The sequence below is a fragment of the Epinephelus fuscoguttatus genome, linkage group LG6, assembly GCF_011397635.1.
Source record: "Epinephelus fuscoguttatus linkage group LG6, E.fuscoguttatus.final_Chr_v1".
In the NCBI taxonomy this organism is placed as follows: domain Eukaryota; kingdom Metazoa; phylum Chordata; class Actinopteri; order Perciformes; family Serranidae; genus Epinephelus; species Epinephelus fuscoguttatus.
The window spans coordinates 8,943,537-8,963,992 of NC_064757.1; the positions used below are offsets into that span (position 1 = coordinate 8,943,537).

At 40.8% G+C, this 20,456-nt stretch overlaps 1 protein-coding gene across 1 annotated transcript; it reads left to right on the forward strand.

The window, feature by feature from the left end:
• Positions 1–187: 187 nt before the first annotated feature.
• On the forward strand, positions 188–17,858 carry sfrp1a (secreted frizzled-related protein 1a). The gene is made up of 3 exons (XM_049578364.1): positions 188–1,009; positions 4,758–4,838; positions 14,235–17,858. The coding sequence occupies exons 1-3, from the start codon at positions 487–489 to the stop codon at positions 14,558–14,560; spliced, it is 930 nt and encodes a 309-aa protein (XP_049434321.1). The 5' UTR covers positions 188–486; the 3' UTR covers positions 14,561–17,858.
• Positions 17,859–20,456: the final 2,598 nt, after the last annotated feature.

The following is a 20,456-nucleotide window of genomic DNA, read 5'->3' on the forward strand; positions in this document are numbered from 1 at the left end:
TGTATATGCGTCCATTAATCATTCCATGATTTTCTTTATTATTCGGTATTTTGTTTTGACTAAGGGAGTACAAGCGGGGGAGTAGAGGGAGGGGTAAGGAGGCCCCTGGAGAGTTTTTACACACTGGGTAATTAAGCTTTTTGACTGACAGTAGAGTGCCAAAAGGCGCAGACGCACTGCGATTGGCCGGATTGCACTTTACAATCTCCTCTTGTTTCCAGGCTCCGCACAGGCAGAGCGCTTACCTCCCCAAACTCTCGCAGGAGCCAGACGCACCAGAGAAGCGCGACGGGGCTGCAGCCAGAGAAGAGTGCCTGTGGACTTTACCCAAACCAGAAACTCAACACATTTTACGCGCGTCGATCAGCAGAGCTCAGCTTTTTTTTTCTACATTTGTTTCTTGTTATTCCTCTGTATTTCTTCATGAAGTGAGTGTTGACTCGCCTGTCTGAGCCGCGCTGAGTTGCATTGCATTATAACAAGAACATGAGGTCTGCTTCCGAATCGTTCTGGAGGATGATCCGGCTGGCTGTGACAGTGGCGCTCATGTCAGCGTGCAGAGGGGCAGAGTACGAGTACCTCAGCTGGAAGTCAGACATGTACACCGGCGGGCGCAGCTACGGTAAGCCTCCCCAGTGCGTGGCCATCCCGGAGGACCTGCGGTTGTGTGCCAACGTGGGCTACGACCAGATGCTGCTGCCCAACCTGCTGGAGCACGAGACCATGGCGGAGGTGAAGCAGCAGGCCAGCAGCTGGGTGCCCCTGGTGCACAAGAACTGCCACCCGGGCACTCAGGTCTTCCTCTGCTCGCTCTTTTCGCCAGTGTGCCTGGAGCGGCCCATCTACCCGTGCCGCTGGCTGTGCGAGGCCGTGCGGGACGGTTGCATCCCCATCATGGAGGCTTTTGGCTTCCCCTGGCCGGAGATGCTCACCTGCGACAAGTTTCCCCAAGACGATGTGTGCATTGCAATGACGCAGCCCAATGCGACTGAAGCCACCAAGCCCACAGGTAATTAACACATGACTGGTCTAACTTACTGATGGATCCCTTCATTTACAAGTGTTTATTGTTACTGTAAGAGTGTCTGTATTTCACAGCAACAGTTCAATGTATTAATCCGGTGAAATCACAGGGTTGTGGTGGTCACTGAGCAGCCCCACAGGGACATCTGTGGCTTTAATGCCTGGCTCAAGAGCAAGGGCGTAACTGTGGTTTGACAAGTGGGGGGACAATGTAAAACTGGGGGTCCTCCTCAAGAAATAAAATGCAATGTGACACACATTTCTTGCATTTCTACATAAATTTGGTGACTATGGAAAGCAATACAGATTCTGTGAAATAGTAATGGTCATGTGAAATCCTGTTGGATATAGTACCAAATATGTTAAAAATGTAGTATATCAGAGCAAAACCAGCAGCTCAATTCACATTCTCAGCCAGAGTCTGACGCCTGGCCGAACAACAGCGTATTAAACACAATTGTCTGTGGTAAAAAAAAAATTAAAAGACTATATTTCTGAAGGTGGGGGGACACTAACAGGACGCCTTGGCTTAAGAGTGTATTCGTAGTATAGAGTCCCTTACACTAGGCAAATAAAAATAAAAATTATAAATTTAAGAAAAAAAAACATAGCCTGACTAATGTCGTTGTATTTTCAGCATGGCCTCAACAGAAGAATTTTTCCCATTTTTGATAAATTTGCTGTTTATCGGATTTTTTCTCATAATTGATGAATCTTTTGGCCCATGAAATCCCAGAAAATCCCCGATATTTTCGTTATGCGTTCAATCAAATTTTCCGTAAATGTATTTCCCTACACCGAGGGTTAATGCCATTTCAAAGACTTCCTCGTACTGCCTTGAGTTTCAAGTGGCCTAAAAGAATTCATGTTTAAATATAATATTTTATATTAGGTCTGAAACAGAGAAAAGCAGCAAAATCTCACATTACATTCACACCAAAGCTGAAAGCAGCACATTTCTTTCCTGATAAATGACTCAAATGATTAAGCTGTATTTGTTTTAATTATTAGCAATTAACCGTCTGTCAGTTAGTTACATTGCAACCATTTGGGATTTCTTAATATAACCAAACATTAACTATCTAACTCAGAGTGAATACCTGACTGAGAAAACAAACAGCCACCACTTGGGCACGGTGTTAAAGTCGACACCCGTGCAGTTAACTGGGCTTGAGAATGTTGTTTCAGGGGTGAAGGTGTGTTTGTAGATGCATATCCCAACACAAACAAAGTAAATACAACCTTTTGGGGGGCAAATCAGCTGTGAAAGCCTGGATTTGATCTCATTTTAACAATGTCAACCAACCACCCACCTCCACCTCCGCCTTCTCCCCCTATGCCCTCTAAATAAAGTCTTATGTAGTCGCATCGTCTTTTCAATATAAGCTGCCATATAAACTCTGGCCTCCATGTGAATTGCTTGCTATTGACTTGGAGTCATATATTGAAAAGCTCTAACAGATGGTAGTGATTTATTCCAAGGTGTTTGCTGAGCTGGAGTACAATGCTGGGAGAGGGTCCAGCAGAGAAAAGTGAATACCTGCATCTATTAATTCCCATTTTCTACCACGCCGTCACTGACAAATGCATTAAAACAGCTGAAAGATGGAAAGACGAAGACATAATTTGAAAAACACATCGTCCAAATAATGTGCATTAGAATCCAGTCTGCGGGTGAGCATTCGAGAGCCAGCGGTTTCTAAACAAGGCTCCCAAGGACACCCCCACCACCACCACTGTTATCATCTATCACTAATGGCTCCTTGGCTGTAGAATCTGTTGGCACTGTGTGCGTTGGCATGAAACAGAGTCAGACACCTCATGCAGCATCAGTGAAGGGGGGTAGATGTAGTAAAATAGTCCAGAAAAATGGTCTTCCAGCGCTAACCCCGATGGGCCGAGCTGACAAATACCAGAGACACCCTGAAAAATGCACAAGAGCAACAAGCCTGAGGAAGATAAAGCGCGGGCTCATTCCGAATAGTTTTGGTTTGGAGTTACAGCTCGTGTTCTGTTGCTGTGCCAGTGTCCCCGCTGCATGGTCGCCTAGGTGTACACCAGGGAAGGGAAAGTACAACCACCTCATTCACTTTAACCATAAAATAGAGGGGGATTTCCATCATCACATCATCAAGTTACTTATATTTCAATCTTAAGCTGTAAATACGACACTTGAAGACATTTTATGCTGAAGAAGTTGGCCATAAATGGAGGGACTGTGGATCTTCCAGCAGTTACACAGTGCTCACTGTATCTGTAGAGTGTCCCGTGTGAGTGTGTGGAGAGGGGGTGGCTGTTACTGACTGACATGGTGGTATGGACAGAGGCCCGATTTTCTGAAAAAGACTCCCTTTTCAGGGTTATGGGGACCACACAGAGCTCTTGGCTCTCCAGACATCACCTGTTATCATTCGTTGTCAGCGCTGGTGATAAATAAAGTCGGCGTTCTCCAGCAGGACAGAGTTGGGCCTGTTACATAGAGTTTGATGGTGTTCTGTCTTCAGTGTTCTCCAGGAAAGTAGCAATATCTGATTCTGAGGTTGATGAAGACAAACAAAAATCAGCCTAATTTTCTCAGCCGTTCCCCTTAATGACTGTTAACAGAGGTCAGCTAATGGTGCTTACCACGCCACTGCTGAATACAGGCTGGTGATAATTGATTTAAAGGAGAACCAGGCTCAAACAAGCAGAGGGACCTCGTGACTCTGTAAACAGTGTCTATTTTCATAAGCTCTTTACACCTGGGTGTTACTTTCACAAGCTTTCGTTAAACACATGTAATGGACAACTGGCAACGGAGAGAAAACTATTTGTTTTCCCCCTCTCCTTCCTCCCCTGTGCTCTATCGATCTAGACCCGCGCTGCCTGCGACATTGAAATGCAGTCGTTTTGAATTAAATGCTGCAAGATGCAGCGATCGAATTGCAGGTCCAAGTTTGTTTGGAAAGTAAACTCAGCTGTTTGGCATGAAGCGATCATTTGTGGTAGTAGAGAAAAAAGTTGAAAAATCGTGTTGGTAAAATATTTGCAGATATGCCTTTAGACTAAATTACTTTTTGGCAAAAACACATTTTGGCTCTTTGTCTTTGGTTGGGTTTTTGTCTCTGAGCCAGCTACTATTATCCTTTTTTTTTTTGGGAATGTCAGAGCATTCCGTTAAGCTTGGATTGAATATCATTACCATTTATTCCTTCCACATTTTTTATCTTTTTTTGTGAGTTTAAGGTGTGTACATCGCAGTTGAGCTAGAAGGGAAGATCCATTTTGAAAACTGCCTAAAAGGAGCAAAGTGAGGAAGAGTGTTTACTGCAGCTCTTAGTTACAGCTGGCTATAAAAGCTGAAGACATTCCTCGCTGAGGTCAGGTCATCAGAGCGTATGAAGCCCCAGAGACTGGGCGACTGACAACCAGACACTAGATAGGATCTGTGTACGCAGAGAGAAGTTAGGTGTGTGTTGAGATCTGCAGGATAAATTATGTAAAATTGGAATTTAAGGGCAGTGTGGTGATTTTTATTTATTTAGTTAAACTCCCCTTCATTTCAATTGAGAAATGAGTGTTTTGTTTCCTCCTTGATTCTGTCTTTGTTCTTTAAACCACATCCCAAATGTGTGGCGATGTGAATTATTCCAGGAAAGCCATGTGAATGATTCATTGCCGGTATCATTGCAACTTGCATCTGATATTTTTTTCCACTGATTTCCAAACCATATCCCTTTATTTATTTTCCACAGGTTACTCTCCCATCTGCCCTCCATGTGACAATGAAATGAAAACAGACGGCATGCTTGAGCACATGTGTGCCAGCGAGTTCGGTAAGCATCCTCCCGACACCCATTGTGTCGACACACAAAATGCAAATTACATGCAACCCACTCTGAGATGCCTTGACATGTACCGCAGCACTCCGTGCAAATAGAACAGCATGAGATGGCATCAATTGCATCCTCCATCCTCAAGCTTTAAAACACTCCATAAATTCTTAAGAAAGTAAGTAAAGCTGCATTTTTTCCCAGAGTGTATCCTGTATCTGACCATACTTGGCCATTTCCACCCCAGTGAACTCTGAAGAACTTCTTACATGCCAGCGATTTTTATGTAAAGGTTACATGTGAGGTTTTAGATGTACCAGGCCTGTCTGGTTTGTCTGAGGATGATGTTCTGCAGCTAATGAATTGAGGTCATTAAAGTATTTATGTGGCAGGTTCTCGGGGCGGTAAAGTGGGATGTTTGTTCTGCTGTCTGGGCGGACTGGGGGCATTATGTCTTTCTAAATGAAGTAGTTAATTATAAACAGTGTGTTTGTTTTTCTTCAACAACATCAATTTCAGATATGTGTTTTTTTACCCTGGTCAAATGAAATTTGTACTTTTTAAATTTAAGTTGACCCTTAACCTGTGTTGATTAAGTATCAAGGCCTTTCTTTTAATCCTACGTTATCGCTGGCTTAAAAAGAAAAATGTTTCAACCAGTGGTGCCTGCAGGGGGAGGGGAGCCTTTGCCATAGCCTATGCACATGGCTTGCGCTGTTGTGAGCATTTTAACTTGCGTGGTAGTGTGTCTGTGTCCATCTGCAGTTACACCTCAGCAGTACACACAAACACACACTATAACTTGCATGATTCACAGACAAAGCACTTGTCTTTTGCTAGACACATTTTCCCCACAAATACAATATGCTAATGTTATTTTCATGAGCCTATGACATTTTACATCGTATAAATCACCCTAGGAGCTAGCGGACTTTTCCTCTACACATATGAAACCAGGAAGAGCAGCAACATTTAACAAAGGTAACTTTAAAAAATTCAGCTCCATTACAACTCACAAGGTTCACTGCCGAAAGAACTGTCTTATACTAAACATGTTTTCCAAACAAATACAACATGCTAATGTTCTTAGCACAAGCCTATGGCATTTTATATTGTATATAGTAGCCTAGCGACTAGTGGAGATTTCCTCATATGAAGGCAGGATAAATCAGAGATGTAGAAGACTTTATCTGCTATTTTTTGGGGCTTTATTTTCCTCACAATTTATTTTTTCTTATCTGTAAAATAAAAGCTTTGTTTTCACTGATGGAAATGGTTTTCAGCTTACAAAAATAAACAGGAGGTCTGTGTCACTGGGGAGGTGCACATCAGGCTACGGTGTAGGGTGCAGCGTAGGCTCTATGTCCCAACGCGGCGCTGACGTCATAGGAACAGCATTGATTTGATGCAGAACTATAAATCCCACTTTTTATTTGCTAGTGCAAATGTTGTTGTGTCTTGTGAAACTAAACAACCTAAGGCTTCCATTGGTACCAATCATGTTGGCATAGCTTGTTTGGAACGGGGCTACATAATGCTCCAAATTTAGGCTTAACTTTGGCAAGGGAACGACTGGCATGGCAATTTTCAAAGGGTTCCCTTGAACTCTCCTCAGATATCTGAAAGAAGAGTAGGTTCTGTGGGTACCCACTCGTCTCCCCTAAACTTCAGAAGGCTTGTTTCCAGTAAATGTTTTGTTCTTACAATCAATGTGCTCCTTCATATTTTTCTTTTTTAGAAAAGGAATATTCAGCCTATATAAAGAACATTGAATCGTCTTACTTGCATAGATTTATAACAGATTAAAACAGGATTGTTGTGGAACTCAAAATAATTGTATTATCAGTCTATGCACATCAGATAATTAGTAATGTTAACTGTAAAATAAGCCAAAGTATATTAGCATGCAATTTCTTAACCCTCTATGTTGACAACTAGCTTATATACTACAACAGCATATTTAAATCACCTAAGTTCAGTTATGGCTTTAAGTTTTGGTGTGCCACCCCAAGATTTTCAGTGACCCCCTCTAGGCACCCCTATGAAAAATATCTGGGGCCCCACTGGTTTCAGCTTCACACTGACACAGTCACATCATTCATTTTGAAAGGGTTTCGTGGCCTCTGGAGTCTCATCTTTCCAGTTGATGTGTAATTTTGGAATATTATAAAACCTATGGAGAAACATGTCCCGAAGGGGGATAATGGGGAATTAGAGAAAATTTATGGACAAGTCAGGGAATTTGTGGAAATTTTAGAGACAACTCGTAAAAATAAGACACTCCATGCGGCAGCCAGTTTTACACATTCATTTCATTAGAGTGTCTGCAGTCCAACTGGATCGGAAACCAGACCGAAAACAACATTAACAAACCAGGAAAGAGGGAACATCTTTAGCTGATGGGGGTATTTGATTGGTTGTGGAAATTTTGCATGACAACCCAGTATTATCAAAAGTCTCGAGTTCAATTAAAAACATGAACATCAGCTGAACTGCAGTTATGAGGACTTCCAGGAATGATACGTGCATGATGCACACAAGATGCAAAATGTAAGGCTTTCATGTTTTATTCCTTGGCTGAACCAAAAGTTGCGGCAGCTTGAATTCCAGGTTCCATGTCGGGGAAACATAGACTGGATGCACATTGGAAACAGACTTTCTTCCAGTTCTCAGAAAAAGTTTAAAGTTACATTTGTTTAACGAATTGCCTGGCTGTTTATGCTGCGGTGATGGGACTCGCCTTTTTTCAGTCTGCGTCCGGGTTTGCCAAGAGGAGAGTGGCACATTATTGGCTTGTTTCATCTCGGATGAAGACAGATGTTGTTTTGCTTGCTTGTCATAAGCCCCCTAACCAGCTGACATGTGAGGATACACAGACAGATTTAGCACCAGGCTGAGGATGAGACACTGTGCTGCTTATGCTGCAGGTTTGAACCCACAAGGGACCGGCCTCCTCTGGAATGCAACAAACGTCAGTGTGATTTCAGCATGGCGCATGAGTTGATTACAGTGAGGTAAACAACTAATGCACAGCCTAACAAAGATAGCATAACGGCTTATATTACCAGCTAGCCTAAAGATTTGTTTGATGCTTTTTTCCAGTCGGCCAGTGGAATTCAGTTTTGGTCTGAGGAGAAAGCTGCAACTATAAATATATCTGACAGCAGCCGAAGCCAAACATGACTTAATGTCTTGTCTTTAGGAGACAGAAAATATGCAGATGGAAAAAATCTGAGGCTTTTATCATGATGTGTTTTAAACCACCAAGAAAAGATAAGACCAGCATTCTGACTGTAGCTATCCTGCTACTTATGACTCGAGTGGAAGCGGACGAACACTGAAGGCATACTTGCCAACTTTGAGACCTCAAAAAAAGGGAGGATATTGAAACCAAAGTAGGGAGCTGGGGATCCTCACCCAGAAAAATCTGAGTTTCAGAGACTGTTTCCTGCATTGTGGTAATTATTAAGACATTATTACACTGCAACAGATTTTTACATTAAATACAATTAATTTGATTTAGCTTTTATGCCTCCCTGCTGGCGACAGTTGCGGCCGTAGGCACTATGTTTTTGGGTTGCCTGTCCGTCTGTCTTGACATTTGTCTTGTCCATATGTCCATCCATACAACAGTCTGTCCGTCTCATTCTTGTGAACGCGATATCTCAAGAACGTCTTGAAAGACTTTCCTCAACTTTGGCACACCTTAACAATGAACTGATAAGAATTTGATGGTGAAAGGTCGAGGTTACTGTGACCTTATGTTCATCTCATTCTGGTGAACGCAAAATCTTAAGAACGGCTTGAGGGAATTTCCTCAAATTTGGATCAAACGTCCAGTTGGTCGCATGAATGAACTGATAAGAATTTGGTGGTCAAAGGTTAATGTTATTGTAACCTTGTGTCTGTCTCATTCTGGTGAATGCGAAATCTTAAGAACGACTTGAGGGAATTTTCTCAAATTTTGCAGAAACGTCTAATTGGACCCAAGAATGTACTGATTAGAATTTGGTCATCAAAGATCACTGTGACCTCACAAAACATGTTTTTGGTCATAACTCTATAATTCATATGCTAATTATGACAACATTTCACACAAATGTCTGCTAGGACAAAGTTATGAAGTGATGACATTTCATATCCAAAAGGTCAAAGGTCAACTTCACTGTGACATCATAATGTTAAGCAAAAACACTTCTCTGGCCATTGTTCCATGCCATAACTCAGTCAGATATTTAATTGGTGACACTAATGTTGGGTGTCAACCTTGAAACTGTGCTGATTATATAGATCTTCTGTGCTGCTGGGGGGAAGAAGTGTGTGAAGCATCCACGTTGTCATAGACATGAATGTAACAGTAAGTGCAACTTGACTGGTTAGCAGAAGCATACAAACACAAGGCGGTAATTCTAGTTTGGCTCATGCCCAGGGTTCTCCATCAGAGAAAGATAGGGGAAAGCCAGACTATAGGCTTGTCCCATGGCAGGGACCCACAGAATGCCTATGTGAGGTGGAATAGGAGGATTAGTCTCTGGAGGACGGTTGGGTACCCCACCATGGCAGAGGAGGGCAAATCAGGTCTCCCCTGATCCCTGAGGCACCCCTTGAACCCCAGGTAGAGCGGTACCATTACACACTTCTAACATGGTCAGCATGGAGTGAAGGCAGCTGCTCCCATTTCATCGAGCCCAGTGGACTCCCCTCTCAAGCCCTGGAGGGTTGAAAAAGGAGGGGGAAAATGTCAGTGGGGAAAAAACAGTAGATTTTAGGGTCACAAGGTTTATTCAAGCTGTACAGTGCCAGAAACAGGCTGTGATAAATAAAAAGGAAAAAAAAGTGTAAAAATGTGTCATCTATCAGGTGAAAAACAGGAGAATTGTAACCCATGGAGGAAACCGGGAGAGGGCGATGAAAAACTGGAGTCTCACAGGAAAAACGGGAGGGTTGGGAAGAGATGCAGTTTTAGAAGTAGACAAGTCTTGTTTGGACAAGACCACAAAATAGATATGATAAATAGATTTCTTGCTCATCTCCACGGGAAGCAGGGAGGTAAAACCACAGAGAGGCTTGAGGAATGAATCAGTAACTTCCGCTGAAGTCTTTATTAATCCGCGCGGACCGATCATGTATAAAATATCCCAACACTGGCAGTGAATTAGCATTTTTGTCCACTGAAAACCTCACTTACTGGAAATTGTGAAAGGTCTGTTCTCAGTTAAGGTAAAGTGTGAAGTAGTTTTTTTGTGTGTGTTTGTGTGTGTGTGATAATAGTGTTTCTATCGCCCTGCATAATTGTTTCCCATCAGTTGCACAAGCGCCTTTGACTTTTTCATGCTGTTTGATCCTGATGAAAGCAGAGAATGCCGCGGCAAGACAGCTTTTGACTTAAGGTGGCTGATTGTGAAGTTGCTCTGGCAGAGAAGGAGAGATTCTTGTAAATCAGATGTGTGTTTTCGAACTAATACATCAGAGTTACTGTAACACGCACCAGGTTCTCAGTCCAGAACGTTTAGTTTCTTCACTGAGGACCGATGCTCTGTGATTTCTCCAAAATCCTGATGAATCTCCTTCCAACAAACACACACACGCCTATACACACACACATCGCATTTGTGGCACTCAGCTGGTAACAGATTTACAGCTCATCCCACTCAACACTTTGTTCCCACTGCAGTTTATCTCTGTGCTTAAGGTTTTACGGTACCTCATTGTCCCAGAAAACCTCCAGCATCCTTCAATTAAATCTCTCCTCTGCCTCGGACAGCTCACTTTGTTGTCGTTGCCAAATTGCTCCTTCCCTTTGCTTATGCAGCAAACAACAGGGTAGCCCTGTGCCCTGCACTGATCACTTCAGCTTATCGGATGAGTTGTGTTTCCATTATTGTGAATGGGAAGCAGTACACACCCTCCTGCTGGGTTTATGACACCCTGGGAGCTGGAGGACCTGTCTGTGCCTCTGAGGCAGCAGAGGAAATCGGGTCAGGGGTCAGGAAATCCCCCAAACCAAATAACATGTTTTAATGTTGCATTACAGAGCATTAAAAGGAAAACTTTTTACAGTCAAGTCACATAAAAAACAAAATCTAGTTTTTAAAAAATGTCAAGTTAGAATTACATAAATACCTAAATCAGTCCTTCCAGGATTTTGTAGGCTTCTTTTGGGATTGTAGTGATCTAAAATGTCACATTTCACACCAGCTTTCCTAAAAAATTGTGATTCATGTTGCAATATTACATTTCATTAACTTTTTTTGTAATGAAGTTATAGGAGCAAGTGAAAATTGCTAAAAATTTTTTTTCTTTTTTTGGTATAATTCATTAAAAACTGAAGGCAACTTGTTCTAGTAAGAACAAAAACAACTGTTATGAGCGTTCTAAGTAACCAGTAAATCTTAATAAAGCTGTCACACCATGTTTAAACATTTAAATCAAGACTCTTAATATTTTCTTTATTACACACTCACATTCAGTCTATCACACAAACAGGCAAGCATACCTCTATTACTCTGTGATTTATACTGCTCTAATGTTACCACTAACCATGCATATTCAATCCAGTTTACCTGAATTCTTTCAGCACTTATTTGATGTGGATGCAACAGTATTTGTCATCGTTATCTGTCTGGGCTGTTGCCCACATGTTTCAGCCATTCTTCAGGTTTGTTGCAGTAGAAAAGAGTTTGTCAATCAATGGCTTTCGCTTGTGTTCCAACGCAACGTTGCACATGATGCAAAGCAGTTTACCCCTGCTTTCACACAGAATATATGGAAATTGCCTTGCAGAGTTTTTAGCAGTTATTTTTGATGGCAAATATGAGACATTCGTGTTGCATGTGTCTGCATCTTCACAACCAGGAACAAGAAATGGGGTTTAGTGACTCGAGGGTCAGTTAGTCAAATGTGGCCAAATTTGGAAAAAAAAGGACAAAATTGCAAGGTTGTGCAGATTTTTGTGTTGTTGTTGTGATCGCAACATTGCTACTTCCTGGACCTTTTTATAAAAAGGTAAAATAGGCCGTTGAACTATATATGAACACATTATATTCAACAAAATAAGAACCTCAAGTTAAAATTATGATGTCCTTTGACTTTTCTATTGATAGAATAAAAGTCAGATGATAATTGTATTGCACTGACCTTAGTCAGATTTGTATCATGATTATATGATGACGGCATGTTGTCTTTTTTTAAAAGTAAGCATTAGCAGTCAGATAAATACATTGAAGTAATAAACTATTGTTGGGGAGTGGAATTAGAAAGATGGAAATACTAATTTTAAGTGCTCAAAATTGCACATAAACATAATACATGATACAGAAGAGTTGTTTTTATTAATAACCCTTAAAGTGATTTTAGCAGCTTAAGCTAACATGTTTAAGTTCTTAGCTGGTTCAAAATGCCTTTATTCTCTCAGCACAATAGCTCTGTGTTGGTCCCACCATGGGGCAGAAACAGTGGCAGCTTACTGAGCTTTATAGTCCATGTTTTGATACATCCTGCAGGAGCAAACAGATTTAGGAGCAACACCACTGAATACCACCTACTGGATGGACTATTCATGTTGAAATGAAAACAGTTGTTTGCTCTGTTACACATTATAATCAAGTGTGGCTACAGGGACAGTTTCACCAGCTCTAAGCAAAGTACAGCATTGTTAATAGCTGAACAGTTCAATGATCTGACTTCTTACTGTATGTAGCTGCTGAAGAGATTAAGCTCTCAAACAACACGAGGTGCAAAGAAAGTTCATGGCATCAAAGGATTATCGAGGATGGAGGATTTATCAAGAAGAAGTCCTTTCAGGGGTGGGCAAGGCCTTCTCTTTCATAACTCCCTAATTATGAATGCTGCCCATTTTGATTTCACTGAACACTAAGCCTCCTCACAGAGCCCGTTTGAGAGACTAGAGACAGGGGATAAAAGTCTTAATCCCTACCATGTGCACTCTTAATACTGGGAAAAACAGGGCGGCTCTGTTTTAGCACCTTAATTAGCAATGGGAGATACGGGTGCAAAGGAAGAGATGAAACGTTTGGAAGTTTGTTAAAGTGCCAGTGAGGTTTTATGTCGAGTACAATTCTGTACAAAGTGAGTCAAGAGGGATTTGGTGTTGAATACTGTGGAAAAGATTTGACAGAAGTTACAGATTTATCAGTCCAGATCTTTGCCGGAGTGTGAAAATGATTCATGCTCAATCAGGCTGTTCCCCACAGTGTAGGTCACAAGACTTTGTCTCCAACAAGACACAGTCATTTATCCCGACACCGGCTCTGTCACTTAGATTGGACATAGCATGTTGCGCTTTTTTCCCCCTCACGTTGCCGTGTCACAAGGTCGTCTGTGCCACACACACATCACTATATGTCAGTGAAAAATGAGAGGGCTTAATGCGTGGAAGCATATGGAGATTTGGACCACCAAGGTCTGACTCATGCTCTGTTTCAGAAGGGGAACTGGAGGAAACAGAAAGATTAGAAGGTTAAATAGAGTTTAGTGAAAGATTAGTGGGGCTTTTTCATGGCACTTAAGAACATGTTTTTTTTTCACAAATTATCTCTTATGTACCACTGTCAGGGGTGACAATTTCAGCAAATATGACAAAAAAGTATTTTCATAAACTTTACCAACTACTAAAAACATACCTTCGAGCAGTCAATTGAATAGATTAAAAAAAAAAAAAAGAAAAAAAAAGTGAATCACAGCAACCATGAAAGGTCCAGAAATGTGCACCAAAGTTTTAGATTAATGGGACCAGTAGTATGCAAAATTAGCTGTGGACATACAGCTACACATGTGCACACAAACACACACAAACATGCACACACACACACACACACACAAATGACTGAACTCACGATCCCAACTTAATATGACAGTGCACGGGTGGTGATATTTATTGTCAGATAATATTCATTTGTCTACAGTGAGAGGTTATGCCATCCCATTTATACCCATTAATACCTCCTGGTGTATACATCTGTGTCATAACATGCTTGCTGGATTTGTCAAAAAGAGACATTCCTTTATGGTAATTCTAATATATTATATATTGTAATGCATATTAATGTAAAGTGACATATACCCAGTGATAAAATTTCAGCGAAAATAAAGACAAGACAGTTAATGAAGCAGTCCAGTGGAGGTGATTATTGCTTTACTATAGCTTTACTTTTCCTGTATATCCTTGAGGATATAGTGCTGACTTGCCACTGATACCCTTTATCATGTTTCATTTTGGTAGCACAGGGGGTGACACACTGCGCATGACTGGCATTTTGTATTCATAAAATATTAACTAGCAGTCTTTAGAGGCAACAGTGTGATCGGACCAAACATTTTGTACACAAACTCATCCACCTTTAACACAAGGTAACAGTTCTTTGTCCTTTTTCTCTTCAGCTTTCAAGGCCAAGATCAAGGAGGTAAAGCGAGAAAACATGGACCGCAAGGTGATCCTGCAGAAGAGGAAGAAGATGTTGATACAGGGGAACCTGAAGAAGAAGGACATAAAGACGCTGGTGATGTACTTGAAGAACGGTGCAGACTGCCCCTGCCAGCAGCTGGACAACCTGGCAAACCAGTATCTAATCATGGGCCGGAAGGTGGATAAGCAGTACCTCCTCACAGGCATCCACAAGTGGGACAAGACCAGCAAAGAGTTCAAAAAGGCCATCAAGAAACTCAAGACCTACAAATGTCCCGCCTTCGAGAACGTCTTCAAATAATATGACCCCCCCGCCCTCTTCCTTTGGTCGCATTTCATCCTACATATGAACTTGCACAAGCATCAAAAATCCCAAACTTTGCTTTCTATTGTCCTGTTTATGTATCTATATATCTTTGTATATTTACAGATATACTTTGAAATGTCCATCGTTAAGTTTGAGTTGATTGTGGTGAGTGATGACGCCACAAAAGAGGATCGGGTTTCCTTTATTTCCTTTATACGAAAAGGACATTGTAGTAAAAGCCCTTCCTCACAGAAATCATTTCCACTATTTCTTTGTAGATACATTTACTTTGTTACCCTCTTTCATTCAACAGGTCTAGGGATTTTGCTCAAAGGTATGGAAGGACATTTTGGGAAATACAGTTTTGCTTTATTACTGAGAACTCAATGGGAAGAGTGAAAACACTCTCATGTCTGTACAGTAAATATGAAGCTAGAACCAGCAGATGGTTATCTTAGCCTAGCATAGAGACTAGAAGCAGGGGTAAACAGCTAGCCTGGCTTTTTCCAACACTAGAAACCTATAAATTGATTGTCCACTCAGACCACAAATGGACTACAAGTGGAAACCAGAATGCTTCCGTAACCTAAAATCTTGTCCCATTTTCTACAGATTATGCATTCACATGTAGATATCTGTGTGTAGAGATTACATTGAATGGAATGGCCACCTTGGCCACATGACCACACCTACCCCAAATTCCCCTTTCCCGTATTTTCACCTATTTTCATCTGGTCACCCGCATGCTAATGTAAACTAACCATCTGCTGCTCTAGCTTCGCATTCAGTGTGCAAATATAAGAGTTGTATTGGTCTTCTCATCTAACTCAGTAAAAATGTTCAGCTATCCTTAATTAATCTCTCTCACTGTGATCATAAAGTAATTAATCATAAAACCAGTGATTAGACTACAGTATTGGCAGTTGCAGGTATTTGGAGCTTTAAAAGCTACACTGTACAGAGCAGCTCAATGCAGGGTTCCTGTTGAATAAGTTACTGACAGAAGTATGAATGAGTGCTGCCGTCAGCTGATTGATTTGTCAAACTAAAAACTGCACTACCAATCATTTTGATCATTTTCTTCTAATTTCCTCTTTTTGTTTTTACATTTCTTTTCGTTACTTGAAAAATCTAAAAGAATTATAACCACCAATCTGCATCATGAGATACCATGTAGGCCTATGTGGCAGATTTCCTCATTTCTTGTTGTGCATTGTCACCTGACATTTGGCCAAATGATGTTTTTTTTTTACCACTTTTCTGTCTCTCTACATCCAGTCTAACTGCAGTAATCAGTATTCATCGGTAATGGAAAACGCCTTGTAGTTATACATGTTTCAAAGTGCAAAAGTTATGAAAGTGCAAATATTGCAAACTCTGTGTTCTGGTTTGTTTTGCTCAAGTGTTGCTGGTCAGTTTTAGCACTATTTTGTTACAGATTTGAATGTCAGCAGTGCATTGCTGCCTATTACATGTACATACAAATTTTACATAAATATGGAAAACTGAATGGGTGTCTTATATTATTTAGTTTTCTTTCTTGGATTTGCAAAGACATGGCAGTGTTGGTTGATTGATCAGTCACTTTGGTTTAGGGAAATAACTCATCAAAACAGAGTGGATTGTAAGGTGACCCTTAGGGTCAAAACACATAATATTTCACAAAACACATCATTTCAGAAAACATAATGACATTTTATTTCAGAACACAACCAGTTTTTAGAAAACACATTTCACAAAACACATTTCACTAAGACACAATATTTCAGAAAACGCAATGACATTTCACCAAACACATTTCAAATAACAAAATAACATTTCACAACAACATTCCACAAAACGTGACATTTCAGAAAACATTTTAGAAAATATATTTCACAAATCACTATGTTTCACAAAACACTACAACATGTCACAAATGTGGAATTTTGTAGTGTTTGTGAAATGTAGTACTCTGTGAAAGGTGTTTTGTTAAATGTTTTGTTTTCTGAAATGTGGTTGTGTTTTATGAAATATGTTCTGAAAAGTCCTGTTTTGTTAAATATTGTTTTCTGAAATGTGGTTGAGTTTTCAGGAATTTTTACTATGTTTTGATCCTCAGGGCCACTGTAGAATTGCGTGGTACAAACGTGGCTCCTAGATGGTGAATCCTAATGACGTTGGTGATGCCTTTAATTCTATAAGCATCAGGCCAATTATTGTTCAACACTTGGGTTTATTACACAATACTAAAAACAGCTAATGATATTCAGCCTCAGCTGTAGTTTATGTTTAGTGTTAATTAGTAAGTTTGATTAGCTCAAAGCAATGCTGTTCTCATATGTACAGCCTCACAGAGCTGCTAGTGCAAGTCTGGATTACCAAACAGGCAAATAACTGCCCCAGTGCCCCAGAACATCAGGGTTCCTAAAGCGCCAAGGTAGTGGAGCAATTACTTTGCAGTGATTTGATTTATTAAAATTTGTTAACTACAATGCCCCATTACAGAGCAATAAAGCTTGGTGTCAACATAAGAACTCTATCTAGCTATGGTAGTTACTTGTAAACATTGGCATTTTAAAACTGTCTCGTAAAGATTGTCCATCTTTTCTTTCTGTAAACCATAATTTCAGGCTTTGCGTGTGATGTGTGTCTTGCTGTTAAAACAAAGTACAGTATGAACTGCCAAAACAGCCAGTTTCTGCTTTGACAATCAAGTCAAACAGCTGTGCCAAACTAACATTTTCACGCTTTTTGGAAAGATAAAGCATGGCGCTGCCAGTTCTTCACACCGAAGGCTCTCTCGTGCGAGCATGTTTTTACCCTGCCCCCCCCCCAGCTCTCTGACAATGCTTCTCCTGATTCAGGTTTATTGTGGTTTCACAGGCTGTTGGTGCTTCGGTATGTGGTGTGTAAATGCTAATACTGAGATATATCTCATGCTGACAGTGAACTCCAATGCTTTCTTAACCTAAAGGCAGCATTAATTAACTGTCAAACTTAAAAGATTTGTCTTTTCATAGTTTGTGCTGATGGATATGGTTTCATGCTGAACAAGCATGACTTTCCCATGCCAATTTATTTGATTTATGTACAGTAACATGCAAATGTGCACAGAATTCAAATAACTGACAGAGGCAGTCTGTGTTTTCCCTGCACAAGAAACACAGATTTAAGTAACTCGATGATGAATGTTTTAATGTAAATACTTTTATGAGCTGAAATCCATCATGTCAGTGCAACAAGCGTAAACAACAAAACATGAAACCGTTCTGTCAATAAAAAGGCTTGTTAAAAACCAGGAAGTATCAAACGGACCAACGTCTCGCCCATCTGGTTTCAGTAATGGCTTTGGTATTGGAAAATATATCTCAGATGTGGACTTTGCTTTCTAATCATTACTTCAGCTGCCTTCAAAAGAGCTCCAGAAAACCCGGGGCTTAGATCCAGCTTTGTCCTATTAAGAGATGATCTGCAAAAAAACATCCTGTTGGATTCGTCGTCTCACTGAAAACCTCAAATTGACAAAGCTGATGAAATACTATTATGATTGTTTCAACGTCACAGCCTAGGAAAGTATTCAATTATCCCTGCAATCTTAATACCACACACTTGATAACACATTGCTAAGTGTGCAGCTGCAAAGTCTGATTGGATAGAGAGCTCTCATGTATATATGCACCAGAACCTACATAAATGTGCTTCTGTTTACAGCAAATACTTTTGCCCTGATGACAACATACACTTCCTTCACTGTCTGCTCAACAGCTGGCAAATAATATATTTCGAAATGTAGCTCCAATACGTGATGCAAAATGCACGTATAGATGTTTTATAATATTTTGCCCCTTTGTTTATTAAATAAATAAAATTCTGTTCACACAAACTTCATTTTACAAAATGAAATATCTCGTTCACACGCAAAAATGACCCCAAATGCTTGCTACCATTAGCTGTCCTCTGCTGTCTCCTTTGTCACAAAGTTGTTAAAGTGTACAGGCTGGCCTTAACTTCCAAAACACCTACTGTAGATCTCATTACAATTATTTACACTTGATCTCAGGGTAAAGGAGGAATTGAAGGAGGACTTTCCCAAACGCTCCATTTTACATGTCCACACAGAGTAACCAGAGTTCTGTAAAATCTGCATTTTAGTAACCTAAAACTATTTGCAGAAGCTGATGCATGAACTCATCTGATGTGATGCAAAAGACAATATTTAATCAAGTTCAACGTTAATGTGTCAGACAACACTCTTGACTGTACTCTTTAGCTTGCTTTATTAGACCAAGCCCCCAGAAAGAGCATAGGGCTTTGAAGCTAATTTTACATAGCAGTCAAACCATGGAATGACAGCCTCAGGGTCAACACACTCTCACTCCGACCTTGTCACATATCAACATTTGTTCATGACTTTCAATGTCCAGATACAACGTGCAAGGTACCCTGGATCCATTGGCAGTTGATGCTCTGGGACACTGTGTCAAGTTCTGCCTGTTCCAACAAGGTTTGGCTTTATAATCTTTCAGGATGCGAACACTGCTTGCCCGAGTGAAGGCCAGTGTTCGTTGGACCCATCCACCACCACTACCTGCCTCACATGGACTTTTGCCTCCATATCTTATCTCTTATATCATGCCAATGTTAAAGGACGGCTTTTTTTGTCGGTGTCTGATGCTGGAAGTCACTGCCCAAGCACCAGATTTCGACGACTTTGGAGTGAGACCGGGTTGTCTGGGTTCATAACACGATGCTACTGGGCCAAAAATACTTTTCCCTTTAGACTTACAATGTAAAGAAATGCCTGTAAATCAGTGGATACATTTTTTTTTTATCAATATAACCCCCATGAAATAACTTGTTTCATTATCAGGATTTGATTCATTCAGTCTGATAATATTTCTTAAGTCTGGAATTAGCCACTCGTCCGGCCAAAAGTCTCTTATGCAATTGCTCTCTGAGCCAAACAATGCGGAAGATCTAGGTACTTTTATACTCGGGAAGTGAAGCATTTTTGGCTTCATGCCCCACTGAGCAGCTTTTTAGGAATGAATGGGGCCACACCTCCAACACTGTATTCAGCTGTCTTTATACATCCACGTAGGTATTAAACCTGGTATACATTGTGTGATTTTGGGTTGTCCCAGACAAAATATGACCATCATAAAAGAAAGGTGGCGATATCTTTGGTTGTGGCTCTAAAACGGTGGTCCTACGTTGCACATTAAGAGGTTCAGGGATGGCTGTTGTCACAGTCTTGCAATCAAAGACAGCCTAGGATTTCTGTGTCAGAAATTTGGGATGGCCATCCCACAGTGTGACTGCTGTTACAACATATGTCAACTAACCAACCAACAGAAATGTAGCATGAAATGACGCACTGGCACTAAACCCAAACAGATGGATAGCAGCCCACCATGGCTGCAAAATGTCCTAAAAGAAATGTGTTGGCAAAGAGGAAAACCTTGCGGAGTTGTGGCGGCAGAAGCCTTGCCTGTATCATGTGTCCTTCAGCTCTTACCATGATTGTGTGAAGAAGGACGAAACGTGGAAGGAAGTAGCAGTGGAGTTGCTAGCAAACAGCTAGCAGCGAACATACACACAGACACACAGCAGTATAGTGTCCACTAAAATGTAGGTTTTTTTTAATAATGTGACCCTCTATGTTGTGCTTCACAGCTGGAGAATCAATAACCTGTGAGCATCCTTGCAAACTCAGAATGGGAAGCTTTCGCATCATACATTGTAGCCTGTGATTCAGTTGGCGCTGTCATTGCACAGTTTGCATACATCAAACTTGATGTCGTACCCAAGTTTATTAGATCTGTGTCGCACAGCGTAGCTTGCACTAGACTTATAAGATCGTTGAAACCGCACAGTTGTGGGAGGCTTAAAAGTGCAGACACACCAA